This window comes from Centrocercus urophasianus, unplaced genomic scaffold (assembly GCF_019232065.1).
Source record: "Centrocercus urophasianus isolate 14NV4802_14NV808 unplaced genomic scaffold, USGS_Curo_1.0 seq_22, whole genome shotgun sequence".
In the NCBI taxonomy this organism is placed as follows: domain Eukaryota; kingdom Metazoa; phylum Chordata; class Aves; order Galliformes; family Phasianidae; genus Centrocercus; species Centrocercus urophasianus.
In genome coordinates, this window is record NW_024884778.1 from 5,763,330 (window position 1) to 5,780,983 (window position 17,654).

The 17,654-nt window shown below is 43.3% G+C and overlaps 1 protein-coding gene across 18 annotated transcripts in view; it reads left to right on the forward strand.

Annotated features, from left to right (window-relative positions):
- MAGI1 (membrane associated guanylate kinase, WW and PDZ domain containing 1) overlaps nucleotides 1-17,654 on the forward strand; it is a 291,392-nt gene that overhangs the window by 224,705 nt on the left and 49,033 nt on the right. For 10 of the 18 annotated variants that reach the window (XM_042823242.1, XM_042823236.1, XM_042823237.1 and 7 more), the window contains exons 6-12: nucleotides 1,058-1,140; nucleotides 4,022-4,057; nucleotides 8,033-8,090; nucleotides 10,163-10,254; nucleotides 11,072-11,164; nucleotides 13,431-13,613; nucleotides 14,313-14,933. In XM_042823242.1, coding sequence (XP_042679176.1) covers nucleotides 1,058-1,140; nucleotides 4,022-4,057; nucleotides 8,033-8,090; nucleotides 10,163-10,254; nucleotides 11,072-11,164; nucleotides 13,431-13,613; nucleotides 14,313-14,933 — 1,166 coding nt within the window. The remainder of the gene's footprint in view (nucleotides 1-1,057; nucleotides 1,141-4,021; nucleotides 4,058-8,032; nucleotides 8,091-10,162; nucleotides 10,255-11,071; nucleotides 11,165-13,430; nucleotides 13,614-14,312; nucleotides 14,934-17,654) is intronic. The other 8 variants (XM_042823245.1, XM_042823248.1, XM_042823251.1 and 5 more) reach the window with 3 other exon arrangements.

Sequence of the window (17,654 nt, forward strand, 5' to 3'; positions counted from 1 at the left end):
CCCATCATCTCCCAAAGCAGCCTGCTCCAATGCCACACCACTCTTTCTGAGAAAATCTTCCTAATATCCAACTGTTCAGATCCTAGGAGCAGGGCAGTCACATGTCCTAGCAAAAAATACAAGTTTGCTGGTCAGGTGTTAGTTTCTTGAGGATCGCAGCCCTTGTTATGGCATTTCCTTTGTCACGAGGCTGTTGTGAGACTGAGGTTAAGTTGTTAAGCTTCGAGACCTTGAAAGAGAATAGTTTTAGTTTCAATACTATGGTATTGAAGCTTCAAACTCAGCAGAGAATACTAAGCCAGACAAATAGCACGTCAGGGACCAGAGGGTTATCTTTGCAGGTCAGGTCTGTGATGACATCAGGCTGTGGCATTATATTATGAGCTTCTCTCCATCTGCAAATGAAATGATGGGAGAAGATAATTTTTAGACAAAGACTTGTAAGGTCGTTCACACTGCAGCCATCAGCGCCAGGACTGGCACTGCCAGGCTGCTGAGGGATTGGTAGGAAGAAAGAGTTGAAAGCAAAGCTGTTCTGCTTCCATCCAAGCTATTCTGCTTCCATCCACAGAACATTTCTGTTGGTGTAATTAGAAGTTGTCACTGGAAGTTTTGCTTTTGACTAATGTGAGAGACAAATTCAAACAAACTTCTGCAGTGAGAAAGGTCACTGTGTTTTATGGGAGAAGGGAAATTTATGTATTTTCATCAGGAGGCAAATGGCTCTGAGACAGCTCCTGGAATTAAGAAACAAATCACTAAAGCCAAAAGTTGAGAAATTCATATTACAATATTGTAGCTTTCATATACCTCCTGCCAGTCAGGAATACTGATTTTCTTAGTTCAGTTTTCTGTTTTTCACCTTTGTTTTTACAATGCCACGATTCCCATGGCTTGGTGGGCTAGCTTGCAGAATAGCAAATTGCAGCACTCTTTCTACTGAGACAAAAGTATGCCTTCAGGTCTACTGAATAATACAGAGGATATATATTTTTCTGTCGCTGATACTTCAGCTCAGTTTATTAACAAAGGTCAAATTTCCATTTTTTGTTTCCAGCCATAATACAAAAACAACATCTTGGCTAGATCCACGGTGCCTGAGCAAACAGCAGAAGCCTCTAGAAGAATGTGAAGATGATGGTAAGAGACTGAAAATAGCTAAATAATAATGCGTTTGGTCCACTGGCTTTCTCTTTCCGATAACCTGTGTTCAGAAATACATAAAAATAATATTTATGAGTAAGTGCATAGAGGTGATGCTCATTATGTTGTAAAATCACTGTCTGTGTGTGTAAGCCATCAGGAAGGCTGATTGTTTAATGAAGGTCAGCAAGAGGTGGTAGAAGGACAGGCCTCCGTTTTTGCAGAGGCTTTCCAGTACACGCCGTGGGTCCCCATGTAGCAGGAACACATCAGTGGGCTCTGTTGTGTTACCCTGCTTTACTTGAATTGTGTTTGGGCAGAAATAACTCAATTGCTTCTCTTTCAGTGTTAAAGTCTGGAGGTGCACTTGGTGTTAGGATTGCTGAAGGCAAATTCTATTGGAAATGGTAGATTTTTGCCACTGATAATCTGCACCAATGTAATTTTGTATTCCTTGAGATGTTGGAAATGCAAGCCACTGTCCAGTTTAGAGCAGCCAAAGGCAGGGCAGCTAATGGAGTTTCTTTCCCTGTGCTGAAAGAAAAGGGACTAATGACAAAAATAACTTGAACATTTGGGAGAACTTTTCCATGGAAACTTTTGTCTTCAGACCAGAAAAGGTGTCGTTATCCTAGTGACTAATTTTGGCTAACCCAGTGTTATCGTGGTGGACAGATAATAAAAGCGGAGGGGTTCACCTTATCCATGTTGGTGCTGTGAAATTAATTTTTGCAGTGTGATTAACCTCCTACTGGTGTGAGTCAGCTCATTGCCAGTTACGATTTTCATAGAATCGTGAAGGTTGGAAAGACCACTAAGATCCTCTAGTCCGATCACCATTTTATTTTGGGAAAGGATCATCATGACCTTTTTTACTGGTAGGTTGCAAATGCCCATTCCTGTTTGTGCAACGTGCAGTTTTTCAGACCTCCCCTTCCTCTCACGTGTGAGGTTTGCAGGATGTGAGGAGCCGTTTGTGCAGCCGGGCGCCAACTGCTCCCACTGAGCAGAGCCATCGGCTGTCAGGATGGAGCTGCGCCAATGAAAGCCTTTTTCTGGGCCTAAAAATGAATATGTCAGTGGGTAATCAGAACTGGGGCAAAATTAAATCATAGCATACGCAGGCAGAGCTCCCTCCTCCTTGCAATTGAGCACTGCTGGCAGTTTAAAGAGGAGGTTGCAAAGACTCAGCACAAGGTTTATCCTTTCTGAGGGCAGTTTCCCCAAAGCACAGCTTCTGTCCTGGCAGTTCAGCCACCATCCCAGTAGCCCTGATAACACCACACAGCACTTCTCCTTGCAGAGGGGAAAGCCTTCGAGACCTCTTGTCCTCTTTGCAATAACAAGGGAAACACTGGGATGATTTATTTAATTGGGACTGGAGGCATACAGCTGCGTAATTTTTTTTTTAATTCAGTTCATTATTTTACAGAGTAGCAACATTTTTGTTTATCATGTCCTTAAAATTAAGAAGTTTCATCATCCCATGTGCCCCTCCACTTCATTCACCAAGTTGCTCGTTAATGAACATTTTTAATATTCAGTAATTAGACGAGTTGCTTCATAGTGCAGCAGTGCACTGCAGTGTTTTGCCTGGCTGTTCTGATCTTGCTTCGCACATAAGAGTAATTGTACGTCACAGCACTAAGAACAGAGAAAATTATTTTTACTGCATCTTGGAAATTGGACGTTTTTTGGTGACGGCCGTGTTGGGATCCCACTGAAGTCATGCGACTCTAGATCCATTTTTTGTGCGTGTTGTGTGTGTGTACATGTGAGTTTCAGGCTCGATCCCATCCTGTTCATGGACTTTGTGCCTGTTGGATGTTCTTTCTGGCCTGGCGGGTGTTATCTCTCTGTGAGGTGTGTCCCTGACAAGTTGCTGGAGTTGTTTAGGCTATCATAGTTCGTATTTCATGTTAACGTTCCTGAACAGATGTTTTGGTAGAACCTATCACAGATCATGAAAGTGTTTTCTAGGTATCCAAATTTTCAAAAGCAGTACTCTGACACTACACCTTCTGTTTGCTTCTATCATTCACTTATATGGCTTATGCTTTACCATATTAGGTCCACGATTGTTTTTACCATCTTTGTTCTGGTTTTGTCATCATCCTTCATTTTCTGACTGCATTATTATTATTTATAGGCTAAGCAATACTTTAATCATCTGTGTCACTGTTAACTTATGAATATGGAGCAGATAATGATAAATGGAGCAAGAACGAATATTGATGGCTTTGTGTATTTGAAAAACTATGTGATCTTTGTCCCAAGTGCCTCTAAAACTGTAGAATTCCTGTCTATGCCTTTACCAGTGCGTCTGGACTTTGGTGTGGGTCTGTGGCTCCAGTTAAATGAGTCATGAGTTGCTTCACATCCATCTTAAATCATCTGAGTAGGTACAGTGAAGTCAGTCAGACCTTTCATGCACACAAATTTAGGTCTGTTCTTGAGAACCTTGCTACATTAGTTCTTATTTAGATGCAAGGTTTTTCTCTCAGATTTCTTCATTGGCATTCAGGTCTGGCCTCCTGATAGATCCATATGTCTGCAGAATGGATTACAAAGGTCAGACCATGCAGATCTGAGGGAGAAGCTTCACTGCAGAGAGTATGCAAACATGTTGCTTTGCCACATCAAACTGTGGCATGAAAGTAACCCGTTGATACAGGTATACCGTTTTTTTTTCATTATATACAAGAAATCCATCAATATTCTGGTCACTAGATTGTGATAAATGGGAACCTTGGGCTCAATCTATAGAAAATCAGTGCTGGTTCTGCTGTTTGCTGTAGGGAATTTCTTGCTTGGTGCTGGTATCTGAATTTTTCTTTTAATTTTTTCTATCTCATTTACTGCTCTTCCCTTGGAGAAGAAGGGGTACACACGGAGGAACTGGACAGTGAACTAGGTAAATCATCCATCTCTCGTTTTGATGTTTGACTTCAACTGCACTGTGTTAAGCCTTTAATTGCTTTCTCCTTTTTGTCATTTTGCATCTTTCGATTTTGCACATTTCAACAAGCCTAATTTAGCAACAAAACTTCCCTAGCCAACAAAGGTATTGGTCTTCTTTTGCTGCTACACAGATTTTCTTACTGATTCAGGGTTTGAAGAAAGCTGGAGGGCCTTAATTGTGCAAGGTTTGTTAGAAGCTATTTCCCCCTGCAGAAGTTAGAGGCTTTTACATTGGCATCAGTGGCTTCAGGGTGAGGCTTAAGGTTGCCAAAGTTGAAATCAAGTGGCTAAAGGTAAAAATATTTCCCAGACAAGAGAGTTAAATAGCAGTTTAGGAAGTTTCAGTGTTACACAGGGTGCTATTGCTGAGCTCGTGAATGAAGCAACAGAGCATTTTGCCTCAGTAGCTGATTTTATAAGCAGATGATTTTTGATGATGTGGTACACTTTTATTTGCTGCATTCTTTTGCGAAGAGTGCTGTCTTGATATCTACTCTCAGCTGTGCTCGTTCTGTTTGTGCTGATGGTGGAGGTAGTTGTTGCTTCTGTTCACCTACGCTCTAGTGCTCTGAAAGGCACGAGATTGCATAGGGGTTTGTTTCCACTTGATATATTATTGCTTTAAAGATGACTGTGTTTACAGTTTATATTTGTGCATACAGGAGGGCTGCATTACCAGAGAATTAACCTCCAGTATCTGTAATGATTTGCAAGTTATTTTGCTTCCTGCTTTCTTGTGATTGATGGGGCATTGGCAGCCAGCAGCTTTTGAATGACTTTTAACACTACACTCCTGGGTAACATACCTGGAACGGTGCATGAGGGTTGAAAAACAGATGCAGGAAAACTCATTAATTGATAAGCCTGGCAGGCACTTCTGCACCCAAGTGTTTTGCTTGAACATCACGAGATGTTCCCTTTGTTGTAATGCAGCAAAGCTTTATTGAGATCACAGCCCATTGATACACTGCTGAGATTAGCAAATAACGCCGTGAGAAGGAGGAGGTGTTCAAATGGTTCAGCATTAGTGAGGGGGCATGAAAACATACAGCCTGTTCACTAAGTGCACTAGTATTCAGTATAAACATGTTGTTGCCAGATAAATTGCTCTGCAGTGTATCTGCAGTTTGCTTTATGAATATGAGAAAATGGAAGGTGGAAGTATTTTTCAGAGAGATGGACGCAAGATGGAGTAATAGATCACCTCTTATGTTATCACCCTTCTGTTGTTAGAACGTTGCACTAAAGGACACAGAAATCTAGGCTTTGGAGTGGAATTGTTATGTGATTGGGCAAATCCTCCTGGACTCACCTACATGGGGAGCAGTGTGAGCTGTGTACGATGAACTCATCTCCAGCTCCTTTATGGTTGAGTACAACCCGAATCCCTGCTTTTGGGGTTCTGTTGTTGGAATCCATCCACTCATCCATTCCTTCTGTAGAACAGGATACTGAACGAGAGCATCTCAGCAGGAGTCTGTGTATTTACCTCAGACTTAAAAGTGTAAAACTGGGTATTTTTCCATTGAATTTACCTGCTAACAAATGCCCCGAGGCTGCAGAATGCTACATGCCAAATTAAAAACCACGTGACTCACTCACATTCCTAATGGTGCAAAATGTGTGTTTGAAGTCTCATGTTTATGAAAAATTCTAATACCCTGGGTCATCTTCAGTGCAGCAGAAAGAGGTAGAGAAGGGAGATGAATTATTTAAAGCAGCTAAGAAGCTCGACTGTGCAACGTGGCTATGGAAAATAATGGTTTAGATTTCTGTGGAGATTACTGCTGTTAGATAAATTTCTTAAGGCTTTTAGAAGTCTGAAAATGCATCTACATAATCAACAAGTAATGCATTGAAAGCTGCAATTTTTTGTATTGGTATTTCTGGTAGTACAGAGGTAGTTTCTTTAAGTGGAATGCTGAAGAGATAGAAAACTGTCCAGTAGTCTGACGTGATTTTGGCACAAGAGCATTTTTGGCATTAAGAAAGCATTGAATTTCTGTTTTTCCACGGACGTTCTTGAAAAGAAAAGAAAACAAAACAAAATTTAACATAAAAACCTGTTGTAAGCACTAGACAAGTGTTGTATTCTTGTGTGTAAAAATCAAAAACAATACTAAAAAATAAACATGGCTGGGTAAGAAAAATGGTGGAAAACTCACTTTGAGGCATTTACATATTTCGTCTCCCTTCCCATATTCACTTTTTTCCTCCTCCTCTACTTGGTCTTTGGCATTCTGCTTTTACCATGGGGCAAGTTAAGAATGAAATGGCAGCTAAACTTGTGATGTCCCTGATTGCTTGCTAAGTTTTAGTCGTGCTGATTGAAATCCTTCAAGCTTGGCCCCAGAATATGTTCACCAGAAAGGACTCCTTTGCAAACCAGAGTAGTCTTTGCAAAAAGACTTTGAAGACCTTCTGCTTGCTAACTTTTGTTTTCATACAGTCTTCTTCCTTGTATAGTATGGAGGAGTATCAGTTTCTGAAGAATTCGTTTCAAACCAATCCTCTGATAAACCTGTGTAGTATTTTTATACTCAAATCTTAGCACTGGCTTGCATTTAATTGCTTATGTCTCAAGGAATCCAAAGATGTTTAATCCAATAAGGATAAGACAGTGATAGGAATGAAAAACCTTCCTTCTGTCTGCAAATAAGGGAATGTGGAGCGAAAACCATGCAATCAATTTCATCTGATCTTCAGCCAACTCTGAACACAGACATAAACTTTGAGTAATTAGCCCATGTGTGTTTGTATAGATTCTGTTAATCTCCAGTCTGGAGATATTTCTGTCCTTATGGCAACATAGCTGAAGTCTATTAAAGCAGGATGAGTTACATTTATTAACGGGCCATTGCTGATTGTGTTGGTTGAGCAATTGATACTGTTAATGAAAATAAATCTTTGCATTTGATAATAAATGAACACTGACTGTTCACTATCGGCCTTGTCAATTTAGTGTTAAATCTTGAGCAATTGTTTTGCACTGGATATTTGAATGTATATTATCTGACAGTGACTTTAAAAAAAAGTGAATGTGCTGAGGCTGTGGGACAGGGAGCACAACTGCACAGTCCATTGCATGGTGAAGCTTTCTTTTGAGTTGAGTTACAGCATTGTAGAACTGCACCACTGGATGCAGTGGTAATTTCAGTACTCACAGCCAATAGGAACATTGTGTTTAAATGAGTAAAACAAGGATCAGGCCCTTAAGTAATACATGCAGATTTAATAATCCTCAGTTGGATGCTGAAGTTATTTTATTATGTTCACTAATTATAGCCAAAGTAGTATATGCAGTCTAGAAAATCAACGGGAACAAAAGTGGATGCATTTCCAAGCACTAATTTCATCTTCAGAACTGTTTTTTTGTTAATTATGCCAATTAAAAAAGGGAATCTCTGTTACATGTGATTATGGCAATATGTGCTTTTACGTTAAGTGCTGTGCAGTGAGATTACATCTGTGTGTGCCAGCCCCACATGGGTGGTTTCCATATGCTGGGCGTTTACATTAAATTCCTTTTGTCCTGTTCCAAGATGTACATTTACTCTGGGCTGGGGGCTGAGCCATGAGATGTAAATCTCTAAGAAATGAGTCAAAAAATATACTGTTATCAGCAGGGGTGATCCTAGATGGCCTGGCCCTGGTACAGAAGAGGAAAATGCTCTTTCTGTAGTCTGCTGCAGTCTCACCCATCTTCATATGCCAGCGTTAAAATAAATCTGACCTGTTCACTGTGTCCGTTTCTCTTGCTTCCATGGAGGGCTGCTCTGCCTTTGGTGGCCAAGCCGTGAGGGTACTTGTGGTGTCCCAGAAAGAAAACATATCAACCACTTGTTCTTTTGATGCCAAGAGCAAATCTAACATTGAACAGCTGGGGCATCTTTCTGTTGATCTCCAGTAATGTTTTTTCTATTTCCAGAGTTGCCTGCTGGTTGGGAGAAAATTGAGGATCCCGTATATGGTGTCTACTATGTAGAGTAAGTGCTGTGCTGTGGGGCTGGTGGGGCTGGTGAGCAGTGGGGGCTTGACTCTGCAGCATTCCAACAGCCTCCTGCGTGGAGCCCTGATGCCTGCTCTGTTGTAAGGAGCATGGTAAGGAGGTGTGGAGGAGCTGGTGTACCCACACCGCCCCACAGAGGTTCTTGTGCTGGGCTGTGTTGTTCAGACTGGAGTTATGGGGTTAGTGCAGCTCTCGCCAGAATTAGAACAGCTCCTTCATCTGAATGACAAATCCCTCCCTTGGGAAACTGGAGAGCTGAGTTTTGTTTCATCACTGACCCCATAAAATGAATTTTTAATTATGTGTATACTCCTGTCTACTAGGATGGCTTACGATAGCCCTCAGAATAGACATGGAATGCGATTTCTGTCTGCTTTGGCTCATTTCTGACCCTACCTTCTGTGCCTAGGGAAACAAGGTTAGCAAGCTGTATAATTAAGGCTTGACGTTTATTTGTCAAAGACATGGAGAATATTTTTCTGCTATTAAATGCCACGCCAAGACATTTCTCCAGCTTTTTTTCCCATCACTTCACATATGCATGCCAGTTAGTTCTGTGGCACGCCTTCCTGTTGGAATTAAACTGGAAAGTAACAACAATGAGGCATAACTTTATTTGACTTACTATCTATAAACTGGCAAAATGGTTTTAATTTGAGCATCTGTCCCTTCTAATTCAGGCACTCCATTATTACTGGTTAATAGCTTTTTTGAGAAACAACTGTATGGCAAAAAGGTTTAAACTATCATTTTTTGGAATCGTTCTAATTTCTCCTAACTATCTGAAGCTGTCTTGAAATGGAAAATCTTTTACAAAACTCATGAAGTAGCTTTTACTTGGTTCTTTGGTTGTTTAAATATTGATCTTTAGCAGAAAAGTTCAGAACCAGCACTTTGCAGTGCTCACAGCATAATTACTTGAAAATGTGTTTGGTTTTTATTAAAGACATGGTGGGATACGAGACGATAAAATAACAAGTTCTTAAAGGTAAGCCTTGCCTGGGGCACAGAGGTGGGCTTTAAGAAAATACTGTTCAATCTGTGCATCTCCTCACAGTGGGAACTCTTTGTAACTTTATAGTAAAAGGGAAATTACAGAAACTATTGAATTAATGGGTGATGAGCAGCTCAACTCTGCTGCACGTGTTACCAGGTATTGGGACTTCCTGTGTTTGTTGTCTGTTTGACTCCAGTGAGCTGGAGAATGGCTGTGCCCCTAGGAATGCAGTTAAAGCAGTGACAATATAGGCCTGTCTTTAAAAATGCAATCAGACAGACCTCACCTTTCCTGCTGTAGTTTCATTTCTTTTACAGAATGGATCACTGCTTTAATGTATTTGATGTAATCTACCATTCCTACTCAGATGTCATATTGATACTGGAGTCAGACATTGAGATTTTGGAAAGGGTCCAGAGGAGGGCGACTAAGATGATCAGGGGGCTGGAGCACCTCCCCTATGAGGACAGGCTGAGGGAGTTGGGCTTGTTCAGCCTGGAGAAGAGAAGGCTGCGGGGTGACCTCATTGCAGCCTATCAATACCTGAAGGGAACCTACACCCACGAGGGGAGTAAACTCTTCAAAAGGGCTGACAACAGCAGGACTAGGGGAAATGGATCGAAGTTGAAGGAGGGAAGATTTAGGTTGGATGTTAGGGGGAAGTTCTATACAAGGAGAGTGGTTAGGCCCTGGAACGGGCTGCCCAGGGAGGTTGTGGATGCCCCGTCCTTGGATGTGTTTAAGGCCAGGTTGGACAGGGTCCTGGGCAACCTGATCTGAATGTGTGTGTTTGGTGGCCCTGCTAGGCAGGGGGGTTGGAACTACATGATCCTTGAGGTCCCTTCCAACCCGGGTGATTCTGTGATTCTGTGAGTCCTCTTTGTTTTCTTAAGCAGGCTTTTTGGCTCACCCAGATGAGCACTGCTTCACATGCGCTGCTGTTGATATTGTTTGGTTTTTCATTCCCTTCCTCAGAGAGGTTTCACACCTGACAATGATCCCTGCTTGTCACAGGACAGATTTCCTAATTCATCATTCTTTTCCATCCCCAGCCACATCAACCGGAAGACGCAATATGAGAACCCGGTTCTTGAAGCAAAGAGGAAGAAGCAGCTTGAACAACAGCAGCAGCAGCCACCAGAAGGTTAGCAGCACCAAGGGCACCATGGTGGGGGTGTTCAGGGGGGAACCTGCCCTCCCTCACTTTGGCAGCCCCATTCTCATGGTTTTGTCCTTCATTCTGTGGCCATAGTGTGTTCATGAGGTAAAATGACACCACAGGAAAGGCTGCTTTGGGACTCATAGCCTGCTGAAGGGAGTGAGGAGAGTTACACGTACACTAGAGAAACCTCTCTGCATGGGAGAGTTTTGGATTTTGTGGAGCTCAAACATCTGAAGTAATTTCGTGATTTCAAAACACTCCCCCTCTCCCCTTTTTTTCCCTTATTCACTTTTTAAAATTTTTTTCCTTCTATTTTCTTTTTAAAGCAACCCAATGGCAATGAGGGACTTAGGTTTCTTTTTGGACCTTTATAGCTTTCCCACTCCTTGTTGAACAGCATCTCCTGTCAAAGGGAGAGAAGATTTAGGTCTCAGCATTCATCCTACAGCTCCATTTGCCGCAACATCATCCCTTCTGTTTAGCAGTCAGGGTGAACAGATGTTGTGAGGACTGTGAAGAATAGCTTTAATGTAAATGTTGAGACCACTTCGTTGCAAATCCTGAGTTTGTAAGGAATAGTGTCTGAGCACACAGATTGTTTGACTTAAACACAGAGGATCCTCCAGAGCTGTTTTTTGAACATCCCATTCACTTTGTTCCTCCTCTGCATGTCTCTTTCTGTTCTTCCTGTGCTTTACATGTCTCCTTTGCTCAAACCCCACACTCCCAATGCGTATATGTGGAGGAACTCGTAGTGCTGTTGTGAAACGAGTAACATTTCCCTCTCTGCCCCCTCCAGAATGGACAGAGGAGTGTCCATCTCTCCCACCACCCGCTGCTCCAAACCTTGTTTCAAACAACCAAGAGGCAGTTCGGGAAGCACCAGTGCAAGGTAACAACCTTGTTAAACCAGTTGTAAAAGTACAGCAAGGTTTTTTCCTGCAAAGGAAATTCCCACCACAACCAGTAAAGGGAGTATCATACACCAGGGCACATCTGCTCATCTGAATTCCCCTAGACTTTGAGACTAATTGTTTCAAAGCCACATTTGTTGCCAAATGTGAGGAGCAGATGAGATTACCTGCATGAAAAAAATCGTGACAGTTCTTCATGTAGTGTCCCAAGTCTTCAAAAAGGCACGAAAACGTGAGTTACATTAATGGGTAAAACCCACTGCTGCTGAATGCAGGTACGAATAGGAGAAGATCTTTTTCTACAGAGCTGTACTGTTAGGCAAGGATTGTGCTTTTATATCTTCCTGGATGAGTTTACAGCATAGCTCTTACAGTACGATCCAGGGCATTTCTTTTTGTTCACACAGGGCAGCCTTCCCTCCCAAAAAAAGACAACATAAAATCGTACAAGGCCTCCAGCACATTCCCATGGGATATTAGAATATATTCAGGTAATGCAGATTGGCACCAAGGAGAAACATGTGTGGAGATGGTACACTATCCACCAGCATCCAGCACTGGTCATTTCATCCAAGTGCTGTTTTGTACTATGAGATGGTACAAGGGCTGCCCAAACTCCATGCCTGGCAATGCAGGATCCATTGTGCTGGGGACCTCACTCAGCTCTCTACCCGCTCCCGACTGCCATCCACTGAAATCCTGCACCAAGATTTTTGTTAGCCTGCCTCAATGATGTTCTGGTCCACACTGATACTCCTTCTCTCTCTCATTCTTTCCTCTTCCTTTCTTAGTGCTGCTCCTCCTTCTCTTGCTCCCTGTTTGTAGCACTGTTCCCAGCTTCCCTGTCCCCTCGCCCTGTACCCAGGTGTGCCCATTTCCCTCTGGTGGCACTGCTGGGATCTTCCATATACGCTCCTTTAAAACATTCTCCCCCTGCAAACACTGTAGGTGGGACATAGCTTGTGGTGCTACTGTCTCTTGTTACTAAGGGCAAGTTTAAGCTGTGTTCGTGGGCAGATGCTGGCAAGCTTTGCTTGTTCTGCTCATTTTTTGAACCAAAAACGAGCACAGGGCCAAGCCCTGCTACACGCTGCCTATGTTTTGCTGCACCCTGGGATCTGAGCACAGCATCTGCCTGCCATGTGCAGGATTACCACGTTCCTGTGCTACCCTTCAAAGGCAGAATACTGAGTCCTTGCACTGCCCCCTCATGAATAATCTTCAAATATACATTTTATTTTATTTTTTCCCCCATTCAAAGGCTTACAAGCCTCCAGTTTCCCTCAAGGTTTGCTTTCTGAGCGAAGCCCCACGGCAATGCTGCCGAGGTTTCTGAAAGGATGCCAGCTCTGCTGGCTGTGACACAGGCTGCTGATCCTGGAGCTGTCACCAGAGGGCTTAGTGGCACAGGCTTTTCCCCTCTAAGCATTAAAAATAATTAAAAGTGCAGAGGTGCGCTGTTGGCATGTGAAGTACACAACCCCTTTCCCATCCTGTGCAGAGTGCTGTGCAAGGATGAGCTTTTGCTTTTGGAGCACCTTCTTCTCCCTTATCCGTGCTCCCAGAGAGCGTTAGCAGCCCTACAGCACAGCTCCCCCAGGACTCGAGATGCTCTTTGATCCACCTTCACTACAGCACTGCTTCATCCATAGCAGGTGAGGAGCAGGAAGGAAGGAGTCAGACTTGAAACAGTTTCTGAAGAGCGATGTCAGCATCCCCTCTGCTCCTCACCAGAGGAAGTCATAGGGGGGTAGTGATGGTGGGGTGGTAGGGGATTAGCTGAAGGGTTATGGGGTGTCTGGACATTGCTCTGGAGCTGCTGGAGAAGGCCAAGTGGAATGAAACAGAGATACTCATTTCTGTGGAAATTCTCACTTAGTCCTTAGTGCAGTGGATATAACCACCTCGACGCAGAGATAAGGCACATTATTAAAACCAGCATTGCTAGCTTTAATATATTCCCTTCCAAAAAAAACCTTTTCCCCCTGTGTGGCCTTGGAACTGTGGTGCGTACAACTACAGCAAAGGCAGCAGCTGGAAGTAGGAGGGTTTTGCTCGCTCCTTTCCCTGCATGATTGGTCCCAGGGAGACAGGTGGAGGGCAGCGAGGTGACAGAGCAGCAGAGTCTGGCCCTGTCCCAGCTCCCTGCTGTTTGTGCACTTGTTAGAACGCAGAGGGATGGAAGAAAAGAAGACCAAATGCTCTTGCCTGCCTTTTTATAGATTTTCCAAACTTCCTACACAGGGAAACCTTTTTTTACAAGAAACCCTTCTGAGTTGAAAGGGAAGTTCATCCACACCAAGCTAAGGAAAAGCAGCAGGGGGTTCGGCTTCACCGTCGTCGGAGGAGATGAGCCAGATGAATTTCTGCAGATCAAAAGTTTGGTGCTTGATGGCCCTGCGGCGCTGGATGGCAAAATGGAGACAGGTACTGGTGCTGGAACTCAAAATCACCACCACCACTTTGGTTTATGGTTTTGGGGATGTTTTTATAAGCAATTCGAAACAACCTTTAGTCCTCATCGCATTTTTGGAATAAGATGTTCAGCTTTCCAGTCAGCAAGCAGGGAGGTGGAATGCAACATGAGGAAATCCTGATAGGATTCACTCGAATATCACACGCTGAGCATCCCTGTCTTATAGCTACGGTGCTAAAGAATTGAATCGTAACTTAATGCTGAGATTTCAGGCTGAAGTATGTCTGAGACGTGGTACATGGCACCCTGTTTGTACAGTTGCTGTTTGAGCCTTCTGTTACAGCTCTCAGTTTTGCTCCTGTCAGATGTCAGTAGAACAGGGTGTGACAGTGAGAGCTGGGCTTGGCAATAACTGCTAAATGGGCGATACACTGTCGCTTGAATTTATTACCTTTTTGCATATACCAAGTTCCATTTTCACTTTCAGAAAGTGTTTCTGCGTGTGAAAGCTTTACGTGGAGAATCCACTGTGTGCTGATAGTTCTTGCTTGTCCAAATGTACCATGGCTTTTCTTTAAAAAAAACTTTAGTGCTGCTCTTTGCCCACGAGTGGCACCTGTGCACTGCTGGGGCTCCAGTTCTGTGTTCCTGGGGTGTACAAGTGTGGTGTGGCTGTATGCACCTGGTATATCTCTCTGTGTCCTCTGCAGGGGACGTCATAGTCAGCGTGAACGACACCTGTGTGCTGGGGCACACTCACGCCCAAGTTGTGAAAATCTTCCAGTCCATCCCCATTGGTGCCAGCGTGGACCTCGAACTGTGCCGAGGCTACCCCCTGCCCTTCGATCCCGACGACCCCAACACGAGCCTGGTGACTTCCGTGGCAATTTTGGACAAAGAGCCGATCATTGTGAACGGGCAGGAAAATTATGACTCCCCAGCCAGCCACAGTAGTAAAACAGGGAAAGTCAATGGCACAAAGGAAGCGAGACCCAGCAGCCCAGCTGAGGTCTCCTCCAACGGACCCCATGGGTACCCCAATGACACAGTCTCTTTGGCGTCTTCAATAGCAACACAACCTGAACTGATAACCGTGCATATAGTGAAAGGGCCCATGGGCTTTGGCTTTACTATAGCAGACAGTCCCGGTGGGGGTGGCCAAAGAGTGAAACAGATTGTGGACAGCCCGAGATGCCGGGGCCTGAAGGAGGGTGACCTTATAGTCGAAGTCAACAAGAAGAATGTGCAGAGCCTCACTCACAACCAGGTGGTGGATATGCTGATTGAATGTCCGAAGGGAAGTGAGGTCACGTTGCTGGTGCAGCGAGGAGGTAAGTCCTTAAAACTGCTTGAGAATATTTCTTCTTCAAATTATCCAAAAACATGCATGTCATGAAAGATCTGCTCCCTTAAACTTCAGGGTTGAAAAGGTTTGTCTCTGAAGGTGTAGGAACTGCTGCATGTTGGCAGTTGTAGCGTCAAATGGATGGTTAAAATTATTGGTTATTTGATGCTTTGCTGGGGGAATACACGTGCAGCTCCTGTGTGCTCTTGCACTACACACAGCTTCTGGTAGGGGGCAAGCAGGTTGTATATGGTTACACCTTTGCTTACATGATGTCCCCTGATCTGCTCATAAAACTTCATTCGTTTAAAGAATGTAGATATTTGCTGTGTTGTTTTGTTGGATGGAAGAGGCTTGTGATATATTCTGTAGTTTGCAGTGTCCAAACCCAGATAGCCATGGACTATTCATTGTGGAAGTGTTATACCTGGGATGCAGCTGGAGTTAGAAGCATTTAAACTTTCCCAGGTTGTGAGCAATTGAAATGCTTCTTGGCCTGTTTATTTGCTGGCAATGAGGAGCTGAACTCAGTTTTGGTTGCATTGCTGAGGCGTGGTGATTTGCATGGATGATGCACAAATGAGCACCTTACAGGGATGGGCACTGAAGGGACAGAGGGGAGGAGAGCAAGGAGCAGAGGCTGAACTCAGCCCTGTGAGCAGCACTGGCTGTGGAAGTGCCGAAACCTTCCCAAAGTGTTTCAATTGTAGAAAATTGGCAACCAAAGCCGGTCCATTTAATGGGAACAGGCTGCCTTCTGAATTGGCAGCTCTGGTTTATTGTTTTTGAAGGGCTATTTCAAGGAATGGAGGATGTGGATTCTGCAATTAATCGCAGTTCTGGAGCAAGCAAAGCCTTTCTTATCCGCCTTCTTTTCCAAATGCTTACTTTACTTTAATATTTTGTTAGTAAATTAAAAAGTGGAGAATGGAATATATTACAAGCTCTCCAATTTTCCAAGCGTGAGTTCCCTGGAGACCATCAATACTGGATAGGCTTAAAAAATGCACTGCAGACTCATGATTAATATATGCATTTTGGAAAAAATATGGTTGGAAGAAAGATAGCAGCTATTATTAATTCTCCGTGAGAGCACATATATATCTGGTACCACCATACATTAATTATTTGAATTGTGGCTGACATTTAATAATCCTCCTTATGCCTTGAAGGCGTAATGAAAAGATTTGATGAGGAAATAAAGGCACAGTTTCAATAGGGTAGTAAATAGTTCCCTGGTAATCTTGCTGAGTCTCTTTTTTAATTAATTAATTTTTTTTTCTGAATTGAAATACTAAACACATGTTGAGCATTTGCTGTCCCCTTCCCAAGTAGACAACACGTCAGTCTCCTTGATCCCATTGCAGAAATACATTTGGCTCCACTGTTTGTAAGCAAATTCAGGGCTCCTGGAGCAATTTTTCCAAAGCATCCCTATCAGTTGTCTTTTCCTCCTCCTCCCTCTGGTGTCCAGTAAAGAAAGTGCTCAGCTGCTATCAGGCAGCCGCACATCAACCAGGCATCTCAATGCTGGAAAATGCTCCCTAAGCCCATCTCATGGTTTGGGCTCTAACACTTGAGGGATTCAGGAGGAAGGGTGCAGGTGGCTGATAGAGCTGTACATGAGAGCAGGTTGGAAAAGCTGCTGTTACCTAGCAAAATGAAGGGACAGAGGGGATAACATCATTGTCTTTAGCTACTAGACAGGAGAGTTAAGGTCCTCGAGCCAAAGAGAGGTCTTGACTGAGGATCAAATGGGTGTTGTTTGGCTGTGAGGAATTTTATAGGGATCATATAGAAGGTTCTAAGCCATTAGAGCCTTAGTCAAGTTAGACTGGAGGAGGCAGGAAGCCATTGCTGGGTGAAGGTGAAGCCCAGCAGGGGGATGTGACAAGAAGATGCTTGGCAGTGAAGGAGGTCTGTTCAGGGCCTGGGTCTGTGAAAATGCCAGCACCCCTGATTACAAAATGCAATGCACTATGTCATTGCACATCTCATTTATTTTAGAGAATTATTGTTAATAAGGTCACAAGAAGGCATATCTTTATTTCAAATATTTTTAACTGAAGCAAGACCCAGCATCTTTAAACATGGAACCTACCAAGTAAAAGCAAAGAAAGCAGCAACAAAACAAAGGTATATTTGGCATCTGAAATCCATTTCACATTGAAGCCTTGTCTACACGGAGTGATTCAAATACCTCTTCATTCTGCATAGAATCTATTCATAATAAAAACAACATTCTGTTTGAATAACCTCCCTGTTTCCCGAGTGACTTCTATTGCAGGGAGCCGTGTCTGTGCCAGGACAGGTGGGGGCTGTTTGAGAACAAGGGATTCTGCCTGTGCTGCATTTGGGTCAGTCAGATCTAGCATTTGTCTGACTGAGAGTATCTGCATGTCTTACTGATGTATTTTTCAAATAACCTCAGATTAAACATGATTTTATGGGTGTTTTTTTTTCAATTCTAGGCTAGTTTTCTGTAAACCATCCAACACTATTGTGTCTGTTTTGTGTTCAGTTACAAGAATTGGGATGAGTAGTTTTTCTGCAGGTTTGAATGGACAGTTTCCCTTCCAAGCTTTTAGCATTTCTATTGACCAGGAGGTTGAGAATAGCACAGACCTTGGGCCTGATCTACATAATCCCCTCTGAGATGTTCTTCTCACTCTGCTCCAGATCAAAGTAAAAGCATTCAGGTGGGATG